This window comes from Talpa europaea (assembly GCF_964194135.1).
Source record: "Talpa europaea genome assembly, chromosome: 13".
Taxonomy (NCBI): Eukaryota; Metazoa; Chordata; class Mammalia; order Eulipotyphla; family Talpidae; genus Talpa; species Talpa europaea.
In genome coordinates this window covers 71,010,712-71,031,790 of record NC_140080.1, presented here as the reverse complement: position 1 = coordinate 71,031,790, position 21,079 = coordinate 71,010,712, and the positions used below count along the sequence as shown (strand labels likewise).

Below are 21,079 nucleotides of genomic sequence, written 5' to 3'. Positions count from 1 at the left end.
CAAAATAAGGGACCAGAAAAAGGCTAATTACAATAAAGTAAAAATCAAAAGCAACAAGCAACTATAAACCAGAGACACGTGGGGGGGGGGAGGAATTGGGGTCAAAATAAGGGGGGTGGGAATTGTATGGGGACTATAACCAAGATGAAAATGCATACATTGTGCAAAAATGAAAAATGTAAAAATATATAAAATAAGATTAAAAAAAAAAAAACCACAAAACTTACAAGCTGGGCCTCCCCTGGTGGCACAGCGGTTGAGTGCTAGGCTGCGAAGCTGCCTGCAGCCTCTGCAGCACTGGTTCGATCCCCGGCCACCAGCAAGGGTGGTGCGCAGACCTCTCCTGCCACAACCACTGCTCCCCTCAGCAGTGTATTTCGTCAGTCTGCCTGCTCTGCTCCCCACACTGGCTCTGGTGAATTCGCTCACCCTCCTGCACTTCTGACTGTACCCAGTGCTTGTAGCTTGTATAAATAAATAAATCTTTCAAAACAAAACAAAACAAAAGAAAACAAACAAACTTACAAGCTGTGTAGATTTGACCCAAACAGTGTGTTTGTGTGTGTGTGGGGGGGGGGGGGCGGGACACCACAGGTGCTATGGTTGGGGGGAAACTATGGGGAGTACACCTGAGGGGAAATATCAAATACTATCCAAAAATTAACAACGTTATGAAAAATAAATTTTAAATTTCCTTCAAATACAACATTAAGATAGAATATCTACCAGGGAGGGTTACTGTTCTGCGATGACAGTGAGAAAATCAGAATGTGTAGGGATTTTGTTTGTCTCCTATGAATGTTCTCCAACAAAGGAATGAATAATTAGTCCTTTGGATCCTTTTTTTTTAAATTTGCTCATTCATATTTTTTAGATGTTCCTATGCTAAATTTAATACTTATAAACTAATTTGAGTAATCTCATTGAGCAATTAAAAATCCATCTCATCCTCACCTAAGAATTTTTAAAAAAAAGGAAAAACACAGTATTAGTTTCAGGTAGGAATCTTATACTTTGAAAAACTAACCTATATATAGCTATAGAATTAAGTAAATAAACAAGTTAGGAGACCTAAGTATTGTTACACTAAATATTTTCACTAATTACTCACTTTCATTTTCTATAATAAAAGTATTTTCCTTTAGTCTTATATTATCATCATCTTGAGTTTCTAGAGATGTCGATTTTATATACAGCTTCCATATTCGTATCAGGCAATCTTGTGAACAGCTTGCTAGGAAAAGATCTTTACCTAATTAAAAAACAAATTTCATTATTTTTAAAAATTACACTCAAATCTGGATATGACCTTTTCCTATATAATATGCATGTTTCTAAAATTCCTGAAAAATTAAGACTTTGCTTCCTTACCCCCCATTCATTTGACCTATATTCATGTTTAATAACAATGCTAATAATTGACTACAACATGTGGTAGCAGTCTTATATACAGATTACTATGTTCTATAAAGAACTTCTCAAGAATGTTTGCCAGTGGAATAATCAGCTTGTGTACTGTTTTAAACATCAACCTGTTTCATCCTCTACTACACAATTAGTAGTAAATAAAGGGATAAGGATATCGCTTTTCTAGCTGGAGAGCAAGAGAAAAAAAGAAAGAAAGAAATTTAAAAATGAGTTTGCTTTCTTGTGAGTTATACGTACTTATCCCCATGACATAAACTTCATTAAAACTTCATACTAACCAAAGGTTGCCCATTCTACACCTCTTATCCAATCTTCATGTCCACAGAGAGAAAGAACTTTCTGAAACTAAGACAATAAAAATCATCAGGTTTATGTGAGAAATTAATATACCCATGTACATCAGTAATTTCATTTGGTCTCAGTCAGTCCTTCTATCTATCTATCTGTTTTGTTTTTTTTTTAATAGGGATACTACCTGATTAGACATAAAACAGAGCTCTCATTTGGGACTAAAAAATCTCAATCCTCTACTGCAGAGTAGGTAATATAATACCTAACAGAACTCAAATACTCTAAATGTTTTTCATTTAGACAAATAAACACTTGCAGGTGATTATTTAAGATAGGTATGCTATACTTCATTTGAAATTTTAAGGAAAAAAACACAATGCTATATTTCATTTGAAATTTTAAGAAAGCATTTTCCTTCTCTCCTTTCAACACCTGACAACTCTGGACCTGCTCGCTAAGGCAGCAGTTATTTGGTGTACAAACAGAGAATGGAAAATCATCTAGGAGAAGACTATCACAAGATTCTCCTATTGGATTATTTCAATTTAGATTTAGAACATCCCCAAAATTCTACAATGTGAAAACTATCTGTATTAGATATGTAGTTAAACAGAACATAATTCTAGTCTCATAATAAACATCATTAATTACCTGATCATTCTGTTGAACAAATAAGTGTATTTTGCAGTCATCATCACCACATGCTAATATTGGTACTGGGGCAGAAAAAAGAGGCTTCATTGTAAGTACTGCATCATGTAATTACCACCTATGCTGGATTCTAAGTTCTAGGTAAAGAAACCTGACTCCTAGTTCCCATACCACCAAACAAACAATTCAAAGTACTCAATAAATGTCTTATAGGGATACAATGAAAATGCTTAAAATGTTCTATTAAATGGTTACTTGGCAAAGAATTAGCTAGTATTACTGAACTGAGAGTCCACGCCTCCGTTCTGTGTCACTGAAGATAGAGGGACAGAAAAAGAGAAACTCAAGAGGAAGCATTGTCCAGCATTCAGTCAGAACACTAACTAGAAAGGTTGTAAGCCCAACTGGATAACAAAATGGAAGAGCTATTATATGCCCAGCTTCATGGCTATTGTACAAAACTTTAAGGCTATGTTTGTTACTCTGAGGAACTTACATTTTGTTTGAGAATTCAATAGTAAAACAAAGTTGATAAAGCATTAAGAGACCAAAATAAAAGAGCATGTAATCAAAAAGCTATGAAAGGTACAACTGTAAAATTAGTGTACTTTAAATCAACTAAAAAAATTTTCAAAAAAGTCCAGTCACTTAGCCCCAGTGTGGATAGGAAGAAAATAAAGTTTCTACATTATAAAACCAGAATGCGTGCAGTTCCCCCTCCTAGGGAGTCCTCACACAAAGTAGAAGCATCACACGAAACCATGGAGTCACAGTTCCCATTGCTGAGGACAACAGAGGCTGGTAGCTTCCAAGCCCTGCTTCTCTCTACTAGGTCTCCTCCAGATAATTAAGGAAATAAAAGACTAACTGATTCACACTGTCCATCTTTTTTTTTTTTTTTTTGTGGGACCCTTGCTGGCGGCCAGGGAACAAACCGGCGCTGCAGAGGCTGCGGGCAGCACTCAACCACTGCGCCACCAGGTGAGGACCACACTGGCCATCATCTTTGCAGAGGATAATCAAAAATAGATATAAAAAAGTTGCACACCAAAAGGGAAACTTTTTTCAGCTAGGAATTTTAAGTGGTCTTGAGCAAACTGTCATTATGCAGGATGTGAAGGGGCTGTCATCTTGAGATAAATGCTCACACAGTCTCTCTTCAGTACTCCTGCAACTTATCCCACATCTTCATCTTCTACAGAGCTGGATAACTTGACAGTGCATTTGATAAACAGCAGTATCAATCCCAACCGCATACTAATTCACTTAAATTTAATAGTTATCCACATTTTAACTTGTTTCACAAAAATATTCAGATACAAATTAAGATCCAAAATATTTCTCAGAGGTTCTGATTATATTCTTTTAATACATATTTAGCAGGATACTCACCATTAGTATCAGACAAAAAAGATAAGCAAAGAGTCAGAGTAACTCCATCTCCAAAGTTCAAGGTCTGCAGGCATGTCACTGAGAAATAGTAAAAAACACTTTGAATAACTAGCTGCGTTTTTCCACCTAGAAAGGCTAGGTATTATCATCACAGGCTTGCATGTCAGCAGAGAAGTCAGTCCTGAGCCCACCGTATGAATTGAAAGACCGATTTTTAATAGTTACACACAATAAAAGGACTTATATGATAGGTCTAGAAAGAATTTACATTAACAGTATGATAGAGAAATTTTGAAAAAGTGCAAAAGAAACATTTATAATTAAAGTTTTTTAAAAATTGTTTGAAATACTGAAAAATTTATGTATACTCTTCAAGTTGTTAATTTGACAGTTACTATTCCGTTTGTTTGGATTATAACATTTCTCAACCTACCTTCAGATCCCTCTTTAGACCAGACTCTAACAGTAGAATCCGAAGCTGCAGAAACTATCAGTGTGTGTAATGCAGTATCATTTGATGCCCTCCTCTGGTAAACAGCATGAACTGCATTAACAGGTCCTTCATGGCCATGAAGACAGACAGCTTTTATAAGCTAAATCAGAAAGGACAAAAATATAAAAAGGAATTATCACTCTAACCCTACTTAACTAAAATTCTAGAACTTAAGGTACTATACACAATGCCTGATCCAGAAACAGGTCCTCTCAATTGAGGAGAACGTAAAACTTTTGAGAAGTTTGTCAAACCACATTACAACACATAAAATGTACTTACCCTCTGATAGCACAATCTCACATCAAAGGATCTATTTTGAGGAGATTAACAGCACTAACCTAACACATACTAACAGACTAATGCAAAAAGTCACCACTCTCAGGCCTCCCTGGTGGCACAAGGGGTTAAGACGCAACCTGTGAAGCTGACCACAGCCACTGCAGCATGAGTTTGATCCCCAGCCAGGGAGCAACCCACATGGTGCAGCAGACCTCTCCTGATTTGCCCACTGCTCCCCTCAGCAGTGTGTTTCAGTCAATCTGCCTGTTCTGTTCCCTGCTCTGTTTCTAGTGAATCCTCTCACCCACCCACCCCCCAAACCTCTGGTCTGCATCTCAGCTTTTGTATGCATAAAAATAAATCTTAAAAAAAAAAAAAAGTCACCACTCTCTTTTTAATAGCAAAAACTTGTAATAGGCCAAAAGTTATTATTAGAGAACTAAGTAAATTACTACAGACCTCTATTGTCATCAATAAAAAGGGTAATAAACATATGCTCACTACCATGAAAAGACTTCTATGACATTGACATTTTTGAAGATTGTAGACCAGTTTTATAGAATGCTCTCCCTTTTGGATTAGTCTGACATTTCTTTGTGAATAGATGAAAGTTTATACTTGGACATTATTACTACCTAAGTGCCTCACATGAGAAGCACAAAATGTCAGTTTGTCCCAATTTTAGTGAAGTTAACCTTCATATCGTTACAATAAATGTAGTGTCTGATAGGGTGTTTTGCTGTGAAGTTAAAAAAATTGGGGAGGGGGTGGTGGTAATGTGTGAGATTATACGTTGGGGTTGAGTAAATATTGCTATCAAATTTTCTGAAGTAATTTTAGCAGACATTATAATACCTGCCTGAGTCAAATATAGGTACCAAAAGGGAAAATGACAAACAGAATTGAGAAATCCCATTTATTTATTGAGTCTATATGCTAGTCATGCAAGATTAATCTGGGTGGCATTTTTGCTAATTTGAGTCTATTTTTCAGGGTTCCAAATGTGTGAGATTCCATCATTTCCTTGGAAAGGTATCGTCTATAAATTGTTAACTGATGAACTAGAGATGCCCTTTAAGTGACTCCTCAGTTGTTTCCTGATTTACTTAAACAGAACCCTGCCACTCCCAAGGTAATCATTAGTTATGTATATGGGTCTCTATACTAACTTCCTTTAATCATTAACCTTTGGCTTTCTTAAAAAAACACTTTTAAAAGTAGAGTGAAATCGTTTTTTTTCCAAAAAAAAAAAAAAAAAATTGTTTTTTCCTTTTTATTGAGGGAACTTTAGTTGACAACACTGTAAAAGCTCCAGGAGTACATTTTCTCACCTCAGCAACTGCATACTTCTCACCACGTCCACCACCAGTAAACATATCTTATGTATAATTATATATACATGACTAGAGACCTGAAACAATGTTCATTAGAATGTTAACTCTGCTGAGATTTTCTGTAGCTTTTCTTCTTTATACTATTCTGTAAAATTTTTTACAGAGTTTCATCACCAACCCCTTCCCCCAAAATTAAATCTATTGGAACTTACTCATTTCACATCTTTTAGGAAAAGTTTTATTTCAACCACCATAGAATTTTAAAATCTCAAACAAATCTCTCAAGGTCATCAGTTTTTTAAAAACTGCTCCCTGTTCACAGACTCAAACCTCTTATTATACCTTTTATCAGAATCCAAGATGTGTTGAGCTCCTATGTTCACAGAAATGTGTATGGGGGGCCTCCCCAGTGGTACAGTGGGTTGAGCGCAGTGCTGTGAAGCTGTCCACAGCCTCTGCAGCGCGAGTTCAATCCCTGGCCAGGGAGCTAGCCACATGGCGCAGCAGATCTCTCCTGACTCGCCCGCTGCTCCCCTCAGCAGTGTACTTCAGTCAATCTGCCTGTTCTGTTCCCTACTCTGTCTCTAGTGAATCTTCTCACCCCCCACACCTCTGGCCTGTACCCCCAGTTCTTGTATGCATAAATAGATAAATCCTTAAAAAAAAAAAAAAAAGAAATGTGTATGGGAAGGAACCTTTAAAGCCTCTAAGATTATGAAAAAAGGCCCCTTCCCCTAAATCCTTATTCTCTTCATATCTCTTACGCATTTCATCCTACTTTTCTCCCTCTCATTGTTTGGCATCACATTCTTCACTCTGGTGCCTTCTCCTAAGTTTGCTGTCTGTCATCAGACACTTGTTTAGCCTGCAGTCCTCTCTACTAACATAAGCAGCTTAGGGCAGCCCTAAGGAAAAGTCTTGCACCTCAAAGTGGCTCCAAAATGCCTATTTCCATAACTGCCCTCTCTCTCTCTAAGGGCATGTCTGGATGTCAGCAATTCAAATGACATAATTACAAATGAATCCCATGTCTTCTTCCCTACTTGCCTATTTTCCTTTCTTCCAGGGCTATCTCGCCATTATTTACCTGTCATTCCCCTACCAACCAGTTCCCTACTCCTTCAATTATCTAGTCAATGAGAAAGTCATTTTAAGACTACATCCCATATTTCTTCCTTCACATTTTTTCCTATTCCAATTTGACACACTGCTGTCAGATTAATCATCTTACTCTGACATTCATACTCCTCAGCTCAGAAATCATCAAAGACTTCCAAATGCTGGCTAACGAAGAGTATGCTCTTAAAATTAGCATTTAAATTCCCACCTGCTCTTCTCTTATTCTACTTCTCTAGTATTACTACCCACATTTCCAAAACTTTGTTCCTCAGAGTTACAAAGGAAGATTTTAGAAGTTCAGATAGGAAACACATCTGGGGCATTCTAGATAAATGAGATAAGCAGGTTTGTCCATTACAGAACTTTTCAGAGTCTTTCATACCTCATATGCAGTGGGATTCTAAGACAGGTATATGACATGCAGTATTTTTCCAAGCTTGACTGATCACAGGTTGCTTTCTCGCGGAACTTCTTGAGAAATGAATGATTCTTGAAGCAAACTTTAAAAAGTCCTACCCTAACGACATCTTAGGCTTTTGTTAAAACTGGATATTCATATAATTCTTGCATAGGTGTTCTCTTTCTCATCTGAGCTTTTATTCATGCCATTTTTCCTAGGAGGAATTCTTTTTTTTTTTTTTTAAAAAAAAAGATTTATTCATTTATACAAGAACTGAGGTACAGGCCAGAGATGTGGAAGGGTAAGAGAATTCACCAGAGACAGAGTGGGGAGCAGAACAGGCAGACGGACCAAAAACACTGCTGAGAAGAGCAGTGGGAGAGACAGGAGAGGTCTGCTGTGCCATGTAGGATGTTCCCTGGCCAGCCGGGAGTATAACCCACGTTGCAGAGTCTGCAGACAGCTCACAGCACTGCACTCAACCCCCTGCGCCACTGGGGAGGCCCTCCTAGAAGGAATTCTTACTCCTTTCATTCTTCCCAAGGAAATCTTATCAGCTGAAAGGCTACCTCTTAATTTTCTTCTCAATTCTCAATGTACCAAAGTTGTATTACAGCAAGTTAGAGTATTACCCAGAGTCATTCCTGTGCTTCAAATATACTTTGCCTTCAAAACCATGTTCATAAAGGGCCTCCCGGTGGCGCAGCGGTTGAGCGCTATGTTGCGAAGCTGCCCGCAACCTCTGCAGCACCGGTTCGATCCCCGGCTGCTCCTGGGCCTCCAGAGGAGGGTCCCACATGGCGCGCAGACCTCTCCTGCCGCCCGCTGCTCCCCTCAGCAGTGTACTTCGGTCCTTCTGCCTGCTCTGCCCTCTGCTCTGGCTCTGGTGAATTCTCTCACCCTCCCGCGCTTCTGACTATACCCAGTGCTTGTATAAATAAATAAAAATAAATCTTAAAAATTAAAAAAAAAACCATGTTCATAAATAGAATTGTATGTAATCTACATGTTTTGCATGGCAGACATTCAAATACTTAATGCAATAACTTTTCACTTCTGATCTTTGCTTACAAGTAGAAGTAACAAATATCTATCAAAAGAAGTTTATCCATACCCCCCACTGCATATTATAACATCACTCAGAATTATGTAAATGTATAACCATGTGGTAATAGCTGTTCTAGGAACACAGCAATTCTGATTTTGCTATCATTAAAAACAGAACGAGGGGGCCTCCCTGGTGGCACAAGGGGTTAAACACCGTACTATGAAGCAGTTTGCAGCCTCTGCAGCACAAGTTCGATCCCCGGCCGGCCAGGGAGCAACCCAATGGTGCAGCAGAGCCCTCCTGTCTCACCCGCTGCTCCCCTCAGCAGTATATTTCAGTTGTCTGCCTGTTCTGCTCCCTGCTGTCTCTGGTGAATCCTCTCACCCTCTGGCACCTCTGGCCTGTATCCCAGCTCTTGTATAAAAATCAATAAATCTTAAAAAAAAAAAAACAGAATGAGGACTACAAGATGTTACTAAAGGACTTAAATAGCATCAGGAAGGAAGGATATCACTTGCTCATTGAATCAAAATGACCACTCTATCTAAAATGATATATAAACTTAATGCAATCCCCATCAAACTACCAGCAACAGCATTCAAATAAACTGAACAAAAAAGACTGAAATTTATGGGAAACCACAAACGGCCTTGAATCACAAAAGTAACCCTATGAAAAAAGGAGAGAAATAGAGGTACCATGTCACCTGTCTTCAAACTTTACTATAAAACAACAGTATTAAAAACAACATGATATTGACACAAAAAGAGATACATGGATCACTGGAATAAAAAGCCCAGAAATAAATCCACATTCATACTAATACCTAAACTATAATAAAGCAGCTATGACCACAAAATGGGAAAAACAGCCTCTAATAAATGGTGTGAGGAAAACTGGAAAGCCTGATATGAAAGAATGAAGTTGTATTACTCATAAATACCATCCACAAAAATAAACTCCAAATGTAGTAAAGATTAAGATATAACACCTGCAATAATAAAACACATAGAAGAAATCACTGGCGATATGTTCCTTGATAGCAACAAAGCTTAAAGGATGTTCTGGAGAGACTCCCCTTTGGAATGACAGTATTGTCCACGAAGTATTAAGCAGCAAAAATTTTCTGATTATTTGCTCATGGAAATAGCAGCAGGGCATTCCTGAAAGATGTGGAAGCTATCTCCAATGAAGACAATTTCGACATCATCCTTTCTACTGGAGTGCCCATTCTCTTGAACCAGATAAGAATCTGCATGCTGTTGGGCTTAACCAGGTTCTGGGCAACCAAGAGGCTATCCAAGCAGTCACTGAGAAAGTAGAGGATCAAGGGAAAGTGAAATACGCTAAAAAATAAAATGTTTTTAAGTGCCAGTAAGGAATAACTGCAAAAGGAGTGTAGTATGTTATTAATTTTTCCTGATTTTTCAAGAGCTAAGCTATGATAGTAGTTATAGAAGTAATTAGGTAACTTGGTGTCGGCCCAGACAGAAGCTTTAGTATACCTGAGGAATTACATCATAAGTCTTGTGAGTGAGCTCTTCTGCTGGCCCTGTTTAAATTATTCACTAAACCTAGTAACCAGCAGGACTTTGTTAATGTTCTTAAGTTTCCAATACAGGAGAGTGACAAGTGAAGATAAAGTTTAAGATATTCACCATTCATTAAACCATTATTGAGTCACCACTGACAGGTACTCCAGTAAGTAGTTGACTTTTATATTTACTAAGACTTTCTGGGATGATAATAAGGGATATCAGAAAATACACTATACTTAAGTATTTATTACTAGTCTTTTTTAGGGGAAAAGATATGCTTTGACAGTTAAGACCAAGAGGCCCATTACACGGGTAAGTCACAGATGGGTTCCTCAACAGCCAAGAGCAAACCAGGCCTTTCTGCCTTGGCTCTTTTGCAGAGGTATCCTTCATCTGCTGTTCGGTAGTATTCTTCTCTGACCACCAGAATCAGTGGCATATAGATAATATGGCTGCTTGTATTCTCTTTTTATTTTTTGAATTTTAACTTTTGTCTTCCTAAAATAAATTTAAAAATAAAGTTCTGTAACAAAAAATGCTATCCCTCCCCCCAAAAAAGAGATAAGAAAATACAAGATTAAACACATACCCTCTTAAATGGGAGAAAATATTTACATAATACATTACTTATTACACAATATATTAACTGTTAACATAATACAGTTACACCATATTAAATGTTACAGGACTAATATCCAAATGTATTAAAAACTGATACAACTCAACAATTAAAAAATAACCCAATTAATAAATGGGTAACAGATATTAACAGAAAATTCACCAGAGGATATCCAAAAGACTAAAAGACATGAAAAAATGTTTGTCACTGCTAATACGAGACAAAGAGATTAAATCTACAATAAGAGGGGCCTCCCTGGTGGCGCAGGCGGTTGAGCACAGCACTGTGAAGCTGTCCGCAGCCTCTGTAGTGTCAGCTCAATTCACGTGGGCCTCGCAGCAACCCACAAGGCGAGCAGATCTCTTTTGTCTCGCCCGCTGCTCCCCTCAGCAGTGTATTTCATCAGTCTGCCTGTTCTGCTCCCCACTCTGTCTCTGGTGAATACTCTCACCCTCCCGTGCATCTGGCCTGTACCCTGGTTCTTGTATAAATGAATCTTTAAAAAAAAAACAAAAAAAAAACTACAATAAGATACATTTGCCATCCATAAAAATGACACACGTTAAAAAGACCCCCAATAACAAGTACTGGAGAGGATACAGAGAAAAAAGAACCTTACTACACTGTTGGTGGGACTGTAACTGGTGTGACCATTATGGAAAGCAGTTTGAATTTAACTTAAAAAACTAAAAATGGAGGGGCCTCCCCAGTGGTGCAGCAGTTGAGCGCTGGGTTGCGAAGCTGCCCGCAGCCTCTGCAGCGCCGGTTAGATCCCCGGCTGCTCCCTGGCCACCGGAGGAGGGTCCCACATGGCGCGCAGACCTCTCCTGCCGCCCGCTGCTCCCCTCAGCAGTGTACTTCGGTCCTTCTGCCTGCTCTGCTCCCCGCTCCGGCTCTGGTGAATTCTCTCACCCTCCCACGCTTCTGACTGTACCCAGTGCTTGTATAAATAAATAAGTAAAACAAATCTTAAAAAAAAAAAAAAAACACCTAAAAATAGAAATACCTTACAATTCAGCAATTCCACTCTTGGCTACATAGCCACAAAATATGAAACCATCAACCAAAAAACCCCTACATGTTCCATAATATTATAGCTAGACTATGGAATCGGCCTGAATGTCCATCAATGGACAATTGGATCAAGAAGATGTAGTACATACACACCATGGAGTATTATATAGCCATTAAGAAACGATGACATGTAGCCATTTTCAACAAAATGGAAGAAATTTGAGAGAACGTGTAGAACAGTAAGTCAGAACAATAAAAGTCAAAATAATAAAAACAAATACTACCATCTACAGAGCAGACAATCTGATAGTGTATTACGCTTTCGAAAACCAGTGGACATCCATAAATATCCAGAGGGCTGAGGGTAAGAGAGATGGGGGAGGGAAAGGGACAAGAGATACAGAGATGGGGGGGGGGAGAAATTAGCTTGAATTCCCAATCTCTGGATAGTGGGAAACATACATACATACAGAATTGCAATCCAAAAACTTAACCACTGGCAAATCAATAAAACTGAAAAGAAATAAAAATAATGGGAGTTTCATGAAGAAATAAATGTTCATAACTTGAAAACCTAGGTGAAAGGGATAAATTCCTAGAAAGGTATAAAATGCCAAAAATGACTTGAGGAAAAATAAAGAATTTTAAAGAAAAAAATTAAAAATACATTAATTACAAAGAAAACTGCTTAAAAATAAAAGCAGAACAATAACCCACATAACAGTTTGAAAATTACTCCAAAATGAGAAATAAATACAATGATTAACAGTGTATGACTAGGGAGTAGGTAGCAGAGGGACAGCTACAAGGTCTGTGTAGTGCTGAAGTTAGAATAACAGAATTACTAATAAGCACAGATGAGGGAACTTCCTAAAAGAACAACACAGCAGAAATGAGGAAAAAATGGAAAACAAAAGTAGATATAATGGTCATTTCCTATCACTATAAACAAGTCAACCCACCTGATTACTCTCTATTTCCCAGTGAATCACTTGATTATCAGATCCTCCAGAAACTAACTCGGTAGAAGGAGCTGGGGGGGAAAAAAAAACTTCAGTAAATATTTGAGTACTTTTCCCCCAGATAATTTTTTAAAGTTAGAGAAAATAAGAAAATTCATATGTCCTTTACCTCAATTCACCAACCATTAAATTTTGCCACATTTACTTAGTATCTTGCTCTCTATACATACATGTATATGCGCGTATCCCCTTTTGTTTTGACAAACCATTTCAAATTAAGTTGCAGACATCAGGATCTCTGATCCTCAAATACTTTACACCATATATAATCCCTAAGAACTGAAATCTTCTCCCACCTTATCACAGTACAATTATCACCTTGCAAACTTTTACTACGTATAGCATCGTTATGTTATACTCAGTTCATATTAAAATATCTCAGTAATGTCTTTTCAAATATGTATTTATTTTTTTTATTTTTTAATTTTTTTTTGTGGGACTCTTGCCGGCGGCCAGGGAACGAACCGGCGCTGCAGAGGCTGTGGACAGCCTCGCAGCCTCGCAGCCTCGCACTTAACCGCTGCACCACCAGGTGAGGCCCATCAAATATGTATTTTTTTAATTAAGTCTCTAAGGATCACATTTTGTACTTCGGTTATCATACCTTTTCAGTCTTATTTAATGTACTGATAGAACAGTTTCCCAGTGCCCTTGTTTTTGTGACAGTAAGAGTCCAGATCAGTTTATACAGTATCTCTCAAACTGTACTTGTCTAGTTGTTTCTTCATGATAACATTCAGGCTAAACATATTTGGCAGGAATAAAATTAAGTCAGCAACTCCTACCAAATATACAACATATTTCCGAGATTAGAAAAACATTGCAAAATAGCTCTTTTAAACATTTACAACTTGTTTGTAAGAGAAAAAAGGCACTGAAAAAAAGAATCTAGCATAATATTGATTTGGATTTTCCATTTACTTTTTTCCCCCTCTGGCCTACGTGCTAAATATTTAGGGGCAGCAGTCAGGGGACAATCTAAAGAATATTAGATTTGGGATGGCGCTTCTGGAAAGCAAGCAGTTGGTGGAGTTGAGCAGACTCTTCTAGAAGTACCAGTTATCAGGCAACATGTTCACCATCCTGAGGAAGTACAATAGCTGAACTAACCCCATTAAAGAAAAGGTCCTGTGAAGGCCTTTGAACCCTTAGACAAGGGTCTGTTAAGAGCGACTGATGGGAAAAAAATGATCAGTACCACCATAAAAGTCTCTGATGGCTTACTCAAGCTTACTGGGGGCTAAGATTATCTCAAAAAGAGGGACAAAAAGAACAAGAGCAAGAAGAGCAAAGAATCAACAGCAAAGTATGGGCCTCCCCTGGTGGCGCAGTGGTTGAGCACTGGGCTGCAAAGCTGCCTGCAGCCTCTGCAGCACGGGTTGGATCCCAGGCCCCCAGTGAGGGTCCCACATGGCATACAGACCTCTCCTGCCACGCCCACTGCTCCCCTCAGCAGTGTACTTCGGTCAGTCTGCCTGTTCTGTTCCCCGCTCTGGCTCTGGTGAATTCTCTCACCCTCTCACACTTCTGACTGTACCCAGTGCTTATATAAATAAAAATATTTTTTTTAAAAAATCAACAGCAAAGTACACCAAAGTGCCACTAGATTGCTATTTTTCCTCTGGTTTTTATTTTTGGTCACAGTTATATTTCTGGTTCCCCTACAGTAAGTGTTTTCATGTAAGATTAAGGTCTTCTTGAATGGACAAAGTGCTGCTATGTTCACAGGTAGTTGTAAGAAGCTAGTTTATTTTAGATGGCTAGCCATGTGTTACATGGTTGTAAATTCCTGAAGTATAGTTTAACGTCTCTATAGCCATCTGCGTGAACAACAATAAATAATTAGACATCTCAGCAAAAAAAATAAATAAAACCATTCATATCCAGTCAGCTAGCTGTGATCTTGGGTTTTAATTTCTTCATGTATCACAGAAGTGAAGCCACTAATCTAACTACATGATTTTGAGAATCACTATGGTAACACACCTAAAAGTAAAGTGTTCAAAAATCAGATACCAGGCCTCCCTGGTGGCGTACGGGTTAAGTCTTGGTGCTATCACCTCTATTGCCTGAGTTCAATCCCTGGCCAGGGAGCTAACCCACACATGGCACAGCAGACCTCCCCTGTCTTGTCTGCTGCTCCCCTTGGCAGTGTATTTCAATAAATCTACCTATTCTGCTCCCCACTCTGTTTCTGGTGAGTCCTCTCACCCCCATACCTCTGGCTGATACCCCAGTTAGTCTATGCAAAAAAAAAAATCAGATTATCTTAAGAATATAAATTATTAAAATTTTCTGCCACTGATACATGGGTTAAAAAGAATATTTGAAACTAAAAAAAAAAAGAATATTTGAATTCTCTGGCAGTAGAGCCTGTTCTCAATCATAATAGTTATAGATTATAGACTACAGTGAAACACAAGTAATTCATTTTATATAACCTCACTTTTAAATGGAGGATAAAATATACAAGCCCAAATGAATAATTTATAATGAATATCTATACTGAAATCAAGTAGTCTTTGATGTTATTTGGTAGCAATTACTACATACTATAATTACAATTGTTTTAATATATGCACTAATGGCCACCCTTTTCTACTATTTAATGGTCTTTATTGACCTACTGCATAACTAATTGTACCTTACCAACTGAAACAAGCAGTTTTTTTGAATTTTTTTTTTTAAGATTTATTTATTTATACAAGAACTGGGGTATAGGTCAGAGAATTCACCAGAGACAGAGCAGGAAGCAGAACAGGCAGAAGGACCAAAAATACTGCTGAGGGGAGCAGCGGGCAAGAGGTGTGCCGCACCATGTGGGTATCTCCCTGGCAGGCAGGGAATCAAACCAGTGCTGCAGAGTCTGTGGACAGCTTCACAACACAGCACTCAACCCACTGCACCACCGGGGAGACCCAGAAACAAGTAGTTTTTAACATTGTTAAAATGTTTTTAATGTCAGGAATAAAATTATAGTAATGTCTCACTAACTCAGTAAATTCTTCCTCTGTGCCAGTCTCAGAATGCATTCAACATACAATGGTTGCAGAATGAAAAATAAAATTAATTCAGAGTCAGTAACACGAGAGTAGGTGTATTTAAGACCACTGAGGAAATCCCACAGAATTTTGGAAATACCATTTAAAAGCAAGCAATATGGGGCCTCCCCTGGTGGCGCAGCGGTTGAGCACTGGGCTGCAAGACTCCCTGCAGCCTCCCGGGAAGGATCCCACAAAAAAAAAAAAAAAAAAAAAAAAAAAGCAAGTAATATGTTAATTAAAAATTCTGGAGTCACAGAATGTTAGAGATGGAATAGGCCTGGAGATTATCTAGTCCTGCAATTTCTCAAATTTTTTGGTAACAGGACTTCTTTCTACGTTTAAAAAAATCTTGAGGACCCCAGGGTGTTTGTTTATCTGGACTATACGTACCAATATTAATCACATTAGGAATTTGAAAAATACTTGTTATTTAATTTACTTAAAAACAATGATGAACTCTATCATATATTAGCATAAATAACATTTTATGGGGGAGCTCTATTTTCCAATACAAAATATTAATGTGACAAAAGGCACTGTTTTACAATTCTACAACTCTAACATCTCACTTTATTATTAGAGTACTGGTAAATTTTCCTATCTGCTTCAGTACTTATCTGCTTCACTATTTAATTGCAATATAACACAACACAGAAGCACTGGAAATGCCACTGTATACTTATACTGTGACTGAAGGAGAATGAAAACTGAGTAACATTACTCAGAAAATAATTTTGACTTCACAGATGTACTGAACCTCCAAGAATCCCTTGATCTAGTCTAATCAGGTGTAAACTGGGGTCAACAAAGATGCAATGCCTTTGCCAAAAAAAAAAAAACAAAACAAAATAAAACACAACATATAAAACTACCATACAATAGCTTGTCTGTGACAGAAACAGACCTACAATCCGGCTTTCTAAATCCCAGCCTGGGCCCCAAAATGAGCCCAGCTAACAGGTTTTCAATCAAAACCAGGATGGGTCCCGCTAGTCGAGGGCTGCCTCTACCCTATTCTAAGCACTGCTTCATTATCCATGTTTTAACTGCTATAAAAATAAAGGTACAGATCAGATATTTCACTGGGAATACCATTTCTCTTCTAGTTTCTGACCACATAGTATCAGAGAAACTAATGTTAAATTAAGAGAAGAGATGAAGGGAAAATGACTAACCATATTTTAAAAACAAACGTGATTAGCTTTAACACTCAGGTTAATACTTACAACCATCCTGTTTACAAATCCACTGGACACAATTAACCCGTGCAGTGTGACCATTCAGGTTGGTAATGACAATCCTTTTCTTCAGAGAAGAAAATACCAGTTAGTATACTACAAGTTATACAGAGGAATTAATAAGTTAACAATAATCAGATTTCAGTGTTTTTGACACTAATAAAATAACCCGGATTACATCAAAGAGAATTGCCTTTCCTAAAGGCTCACGGGCTGACCATCGATCTCCGTCTTGCAGCAGGGGAGAAGTGGGGGTGATCAGAGCTGGGGAGAGAGACACAGGGGAGCTGGGTGGTGGTACAGGGTGGATTATTGGTGGAAAGGCTGCACCTAAAGGGAACAATAACTATAGAAAGATGACCTATGACCTATTCTTTTTTTTAAAAAAAGAGAATTGCCTTTCTGATTCATAAATTTTTATAGTAATGCAATCCATTCATTCCTGCCTTTCTTACCACGCCACATTTCCAGTCCCCTGCACCCTTGCCACACTGAACTCTTCAGGTCTTCAATCTAGCTAAGTGTCCACTCACCCTCCTGCAGTGCCCCCGCCCCCATCCTTCTCACATGGGTGGCCTCTTCCCTGTTTGCATCAATTTGAGGATTTTGTTGGGGGTAAAAAGCCCAACCTTCAGCAGAGGAATTCATGGTTAAAGGATACAAATTTATGGCTCATTTTATATGCTATGGTTGATCAGGTTTTGGTTCTTCAGGCAAGGTCACTGGACCACAGTGACTAAGTTCCCAGCAGACCCTCAGACTGTTGCTTTCACCAACACTCTTCCACACTTGGGCTTCCTTTATTTCACTCACTGCTAAAGATTTTAACTCTGTGACTCCTGTGCCTTCCTCTTTACAGACCCATTCTCCATTTATTACCAAAAGCACTGGTTTCATATCTGCTATGACAACTGGAATAGTCATGACTGAGAAAAAAGGATATAGAAGTAGATTATATAATGAATCGCATGGGTTATTTGATGTTGGGAAACAATGTAAAGTAATTTTCTCTCTCCCTAGATTGAGAATTCCTTGATGGACAGAAATTATTATCCATTATCTTTATGCCATCATCACCATTCAGTTCAGGGCTAGCCCACAGGTCCTCTGAAATTTGCTGAACGAACATCATTCCCCAAACCTTATTTTAGCATCTGTAATGCTTTTATTCTTAAATTGAATTAAATGCCTAAGCAACAAATATTTGTAAGTACCTTTTAGGCTCAATAATATACTTCATTTTTGATATGTTAGTATTCCCTAATATGGCCATCAGGTTATCATTAAAAATAAAAAAAGTCATGGAAGGCATGGGACAAATCCATCAAACAGTTGCAAAAAGATGGGATTAAACAGGTAAGTCAGTCCTTGGTTCATGGCTACTATAAAGTTTACCCTTGCTTTTTTGTGCTTTCTCTAGCCAATCAAGAGTACAAGCAATCAACAAGAAACAAAAAACAGGAGGCAAGTTCAAGATACAAACTCCAAATATATTTCATATAAAAATTTGAATCTGCAAAAGATGTGATAGGGATCAGTAGAACTTTTAGTGTAATTAAGAAAGCATCCATTTCCTGCACTGCATTTTAATTTCAGCACTTGACTTTTTATACTGAGAAGCATCACTTTTGAGAAGCATCACTAACTATACTGTCTAATCAGGAAAGAGCCAAAAAATAATCAACTGTGTTAAATTCGGGACATGAGTAAGTTCTGCCTTATAACTAGAACTTATGACCCTCAACCCTGCCCGAACGGAACTTTTTTTTTAAAACGGCCATTTCCAAAACCAAAATACAAGTAGTGTTTCTTTAAAATGCAATACAATAAGTTTATTAAAACAACGAGGGAAATAAAGAAACGATACAGCATCATTTTAACCCATACCTAACGCAAATCTTTTAAAACCCAAAGCAGTTTGTTTGGGTTCCCATGGAAGCCTATAGATAAGGGTGTCATCATTCGGGTTTCTACATGGAGCTAACAGAAAAGGATACGGAAACCCAAGCTGGCAGCGAGGGGTGAAAGCAGAGCATCCACCGGTGACTCCTCGCACAGAAACCCTCCCCCAAGCGAACCCAGCCGCACACCCATCCTCACTCCGGAGCAGTCTACACAGTCCGCCCCGAGGGCACCCAGCTGCTTGGATGCCAGAAGCAGACGGGGTCGGGGGTCGGGCCACCAGCTTACCTGAGGGTCATAGAGCACCACGGAACAGGACGTACCGAAGGCCAAAAGCCCTCCCGGCCCAGAACTCCAACTCAGGGCGCCCCGCACCCGGTTCGGGCAGCAAAACACGTGAGAGGTCTCCAGCACCGGCACCACCATGTTGCTAGCTGGGCTCAGCCAGACCTGGCCGCGCACTTCCGCCGCCGGACCGGAAGTGCCCCGCGGCCGCCTCTCGGCTCGCGCGTCCGCACCGCGTTTCCGAGGCGGCCGGGGCGGGGCGGAGGCGGCCCCGCCCCCCACAGCCCTCCCCCCCCCCGCCCTCCCCCCCCCCCACCAACCCGGCCGGGGAGGGCCTTAGCCCGGGCCTCGCCCCCGGCTTTTAGCAATTGTTTCCTGAGCCGTGGCCGGGCGCTCCGCCCTAGGAGCGAAGACCAGGGGGGAGTAGCTGAGAACCCCCCCGCAGGACCGCACTCGCGTGCTGGGGCGGCATCCGGGACATCTTGTCCCTCACGGCTCGGCTCCCCCGCGCCGGCAGGGCCGGCCTACGAAGGGCCTGGCCCAGCGAGTCTCGGGCCTCGAGGAAAGGGTCTCGGAACACGCTTGTTCGGCCCGGGCCTCCGCCCCCTCCCGCCGCGGCGCCGGCGAACAAGCGGACACCGGATCCGCCGGCCGAGGACGGGGTTCCGGGGCGCGCTGCGCATGCGCGTCAGTCATGGCCGGCGGAGGCGGTGGCTCCCGGCGGCGCGCCGCGCTCGGCGCTAATCAGTGATTGTTCTCCTGCTCGCCGGGGCCCGGGCGCGCGCGGCGCGCATTCCCTATGGTTCGCGGCGCTACCTCTGCACCGAGGGAGAGCGGGCCGATGAGAACGCGGCTTGTCGGTGCCCTGTAGAGGTCTCGCCAGAGAGAGACGCGCGGCCCTCGCCGAGCCCCCGGCCGGCCGCTGGGCGAGGCCGCGGGGAGGTGAGCCCCGCGGCCCCGAGAGGGGCGGCGGCGAGAGGAGCCCCGGGGGCCGTGGAGGCCGAAGTTCTCGGTGTGGGCTGCACGGATTGGCTTTGGATTTCCACGGGGGACAGTCTGAGGAAACGGTTTGTACTGTTCATCTCCTCATCGAAGGTACTGCCGTGTTTTGAAATTAATTCAAAACCTTCAGAAGTAGTTTTGTGCCCTCATTCCTGTTTTCTCCACTCACCCTCTCTCCAGGCCCTTGTGTGTTGCTTTTCTTTTTTCCTCCAACACACGCGGACTTGCCGGGAAGGAGATCCGCTCGCGGATCTGAGATCGCGCTAAGCATCCTCCCTGGAGAAAAGCCTGGAGCTGCGAGGATCTGCCCCCTGAGCCATCACCCAGCTCTTTGCCTTTGCCTGCAAATGATTTCTTAATGATTTTTTTCTTTTGCCTTTGACGTGAGCTCTCAGTGCTCTGGTCCCTAAGATTCTTTAAAGAATCTTTTATATATTAAGTGTATAATTTTTTTTAGATTTATTATTTCTTATTTATTTATACAAGCACTGGGTACAGTCAGAAGCGCGGGAGGGTGAGAGAATTCACCAGAGCCAGAGTGGGGAGCAGAACAGGCAGACTGACGAAATACACTGCTGAGGGGAGCAGTGAGCGGCAGGAGAGGTCTGCGCGCCATGTGGGACCCGCCCCGGCGGCGCTGCAGAGGCTGCAGGCAGCTTCCCAGCCCAGCGCTCAACCAATGCACCACCAGTGAGAACCTAAGTGTATATTCTTTACTGTGGTAAATTATATACTTCCATTCTCCACCGTTCCAGTATGATAAGCAGCAGTTATGCTACACATGACAATTTATGGAGCACTTTCACTTACTTCCTTTTTGTGATAGTCTCAGTCACCCTATGAAATAGGTAGTACTAACTTTAACGGGTCCGAGGAAGAACAGCTGGAAGTGATAGAGCTAGCTTGCCTCTTGCCTCTTGGCGCTTTCGCCTCCAAAACCGACCTCTGTGTCTTTTCCCTGGAGGCAGATGATTTTC

The 21,079-nt window shown here is 40.5% G+C and overlaps 1 protein-coding gene across 6 annotated transcripts in view; it reads right to left on the bottom strand.

Moving 5' to 3' along the window:
• ELP2 (elongator acetyltransferase complex subunit 2) overlaps positions 1-19,241 on the bottom strand; it is a gene marked incomplete at both ends in the record, with an annotated part of 48,279 nt that extends 29,038 nt beyond the window's left edge. For 3 of the 6 annotated variants that reach the window (XM_084252487.1, XM_084252490.1, XM_084252489.1), the window contains 8 exons: positions 1,112-1,252; positions 1,707-1,773; positions 2,371-2,435; positions 3,763-3,840; positions 4,196-4,355; positions 12,572-12,642; positions 16,902-16,980; positions 19,104-19,241. In XM_084252487.1, the coding sequence (XP_084108613.1) occupies positions 1,112-1,252; positions 1,707-1,773; positions 2,371-2,435; positions 3,763-3,840; positions 4,196-4,355; positions 12,572-12,642; positions 16,902-16,980; positions 19,104-19,241 (799 nt within the window). The remainder of the gene's footprint in view (positions 1-1,111; positions 1,253-1,706; positions 1,774-2,370; positions 2,436-3,762; positions 3,841-4,195; positions 4,356-12,571; positions 12,643-16,901; positions 16,981-19,103) is intronic. The other 3 variants (XM_084252488.1, XM_084252491.1, XM_084252492.1) reach the window with 2 other exon arrangements.
• Positions 19,242-21,079: the final 1,838 nt, after the last annotated feature.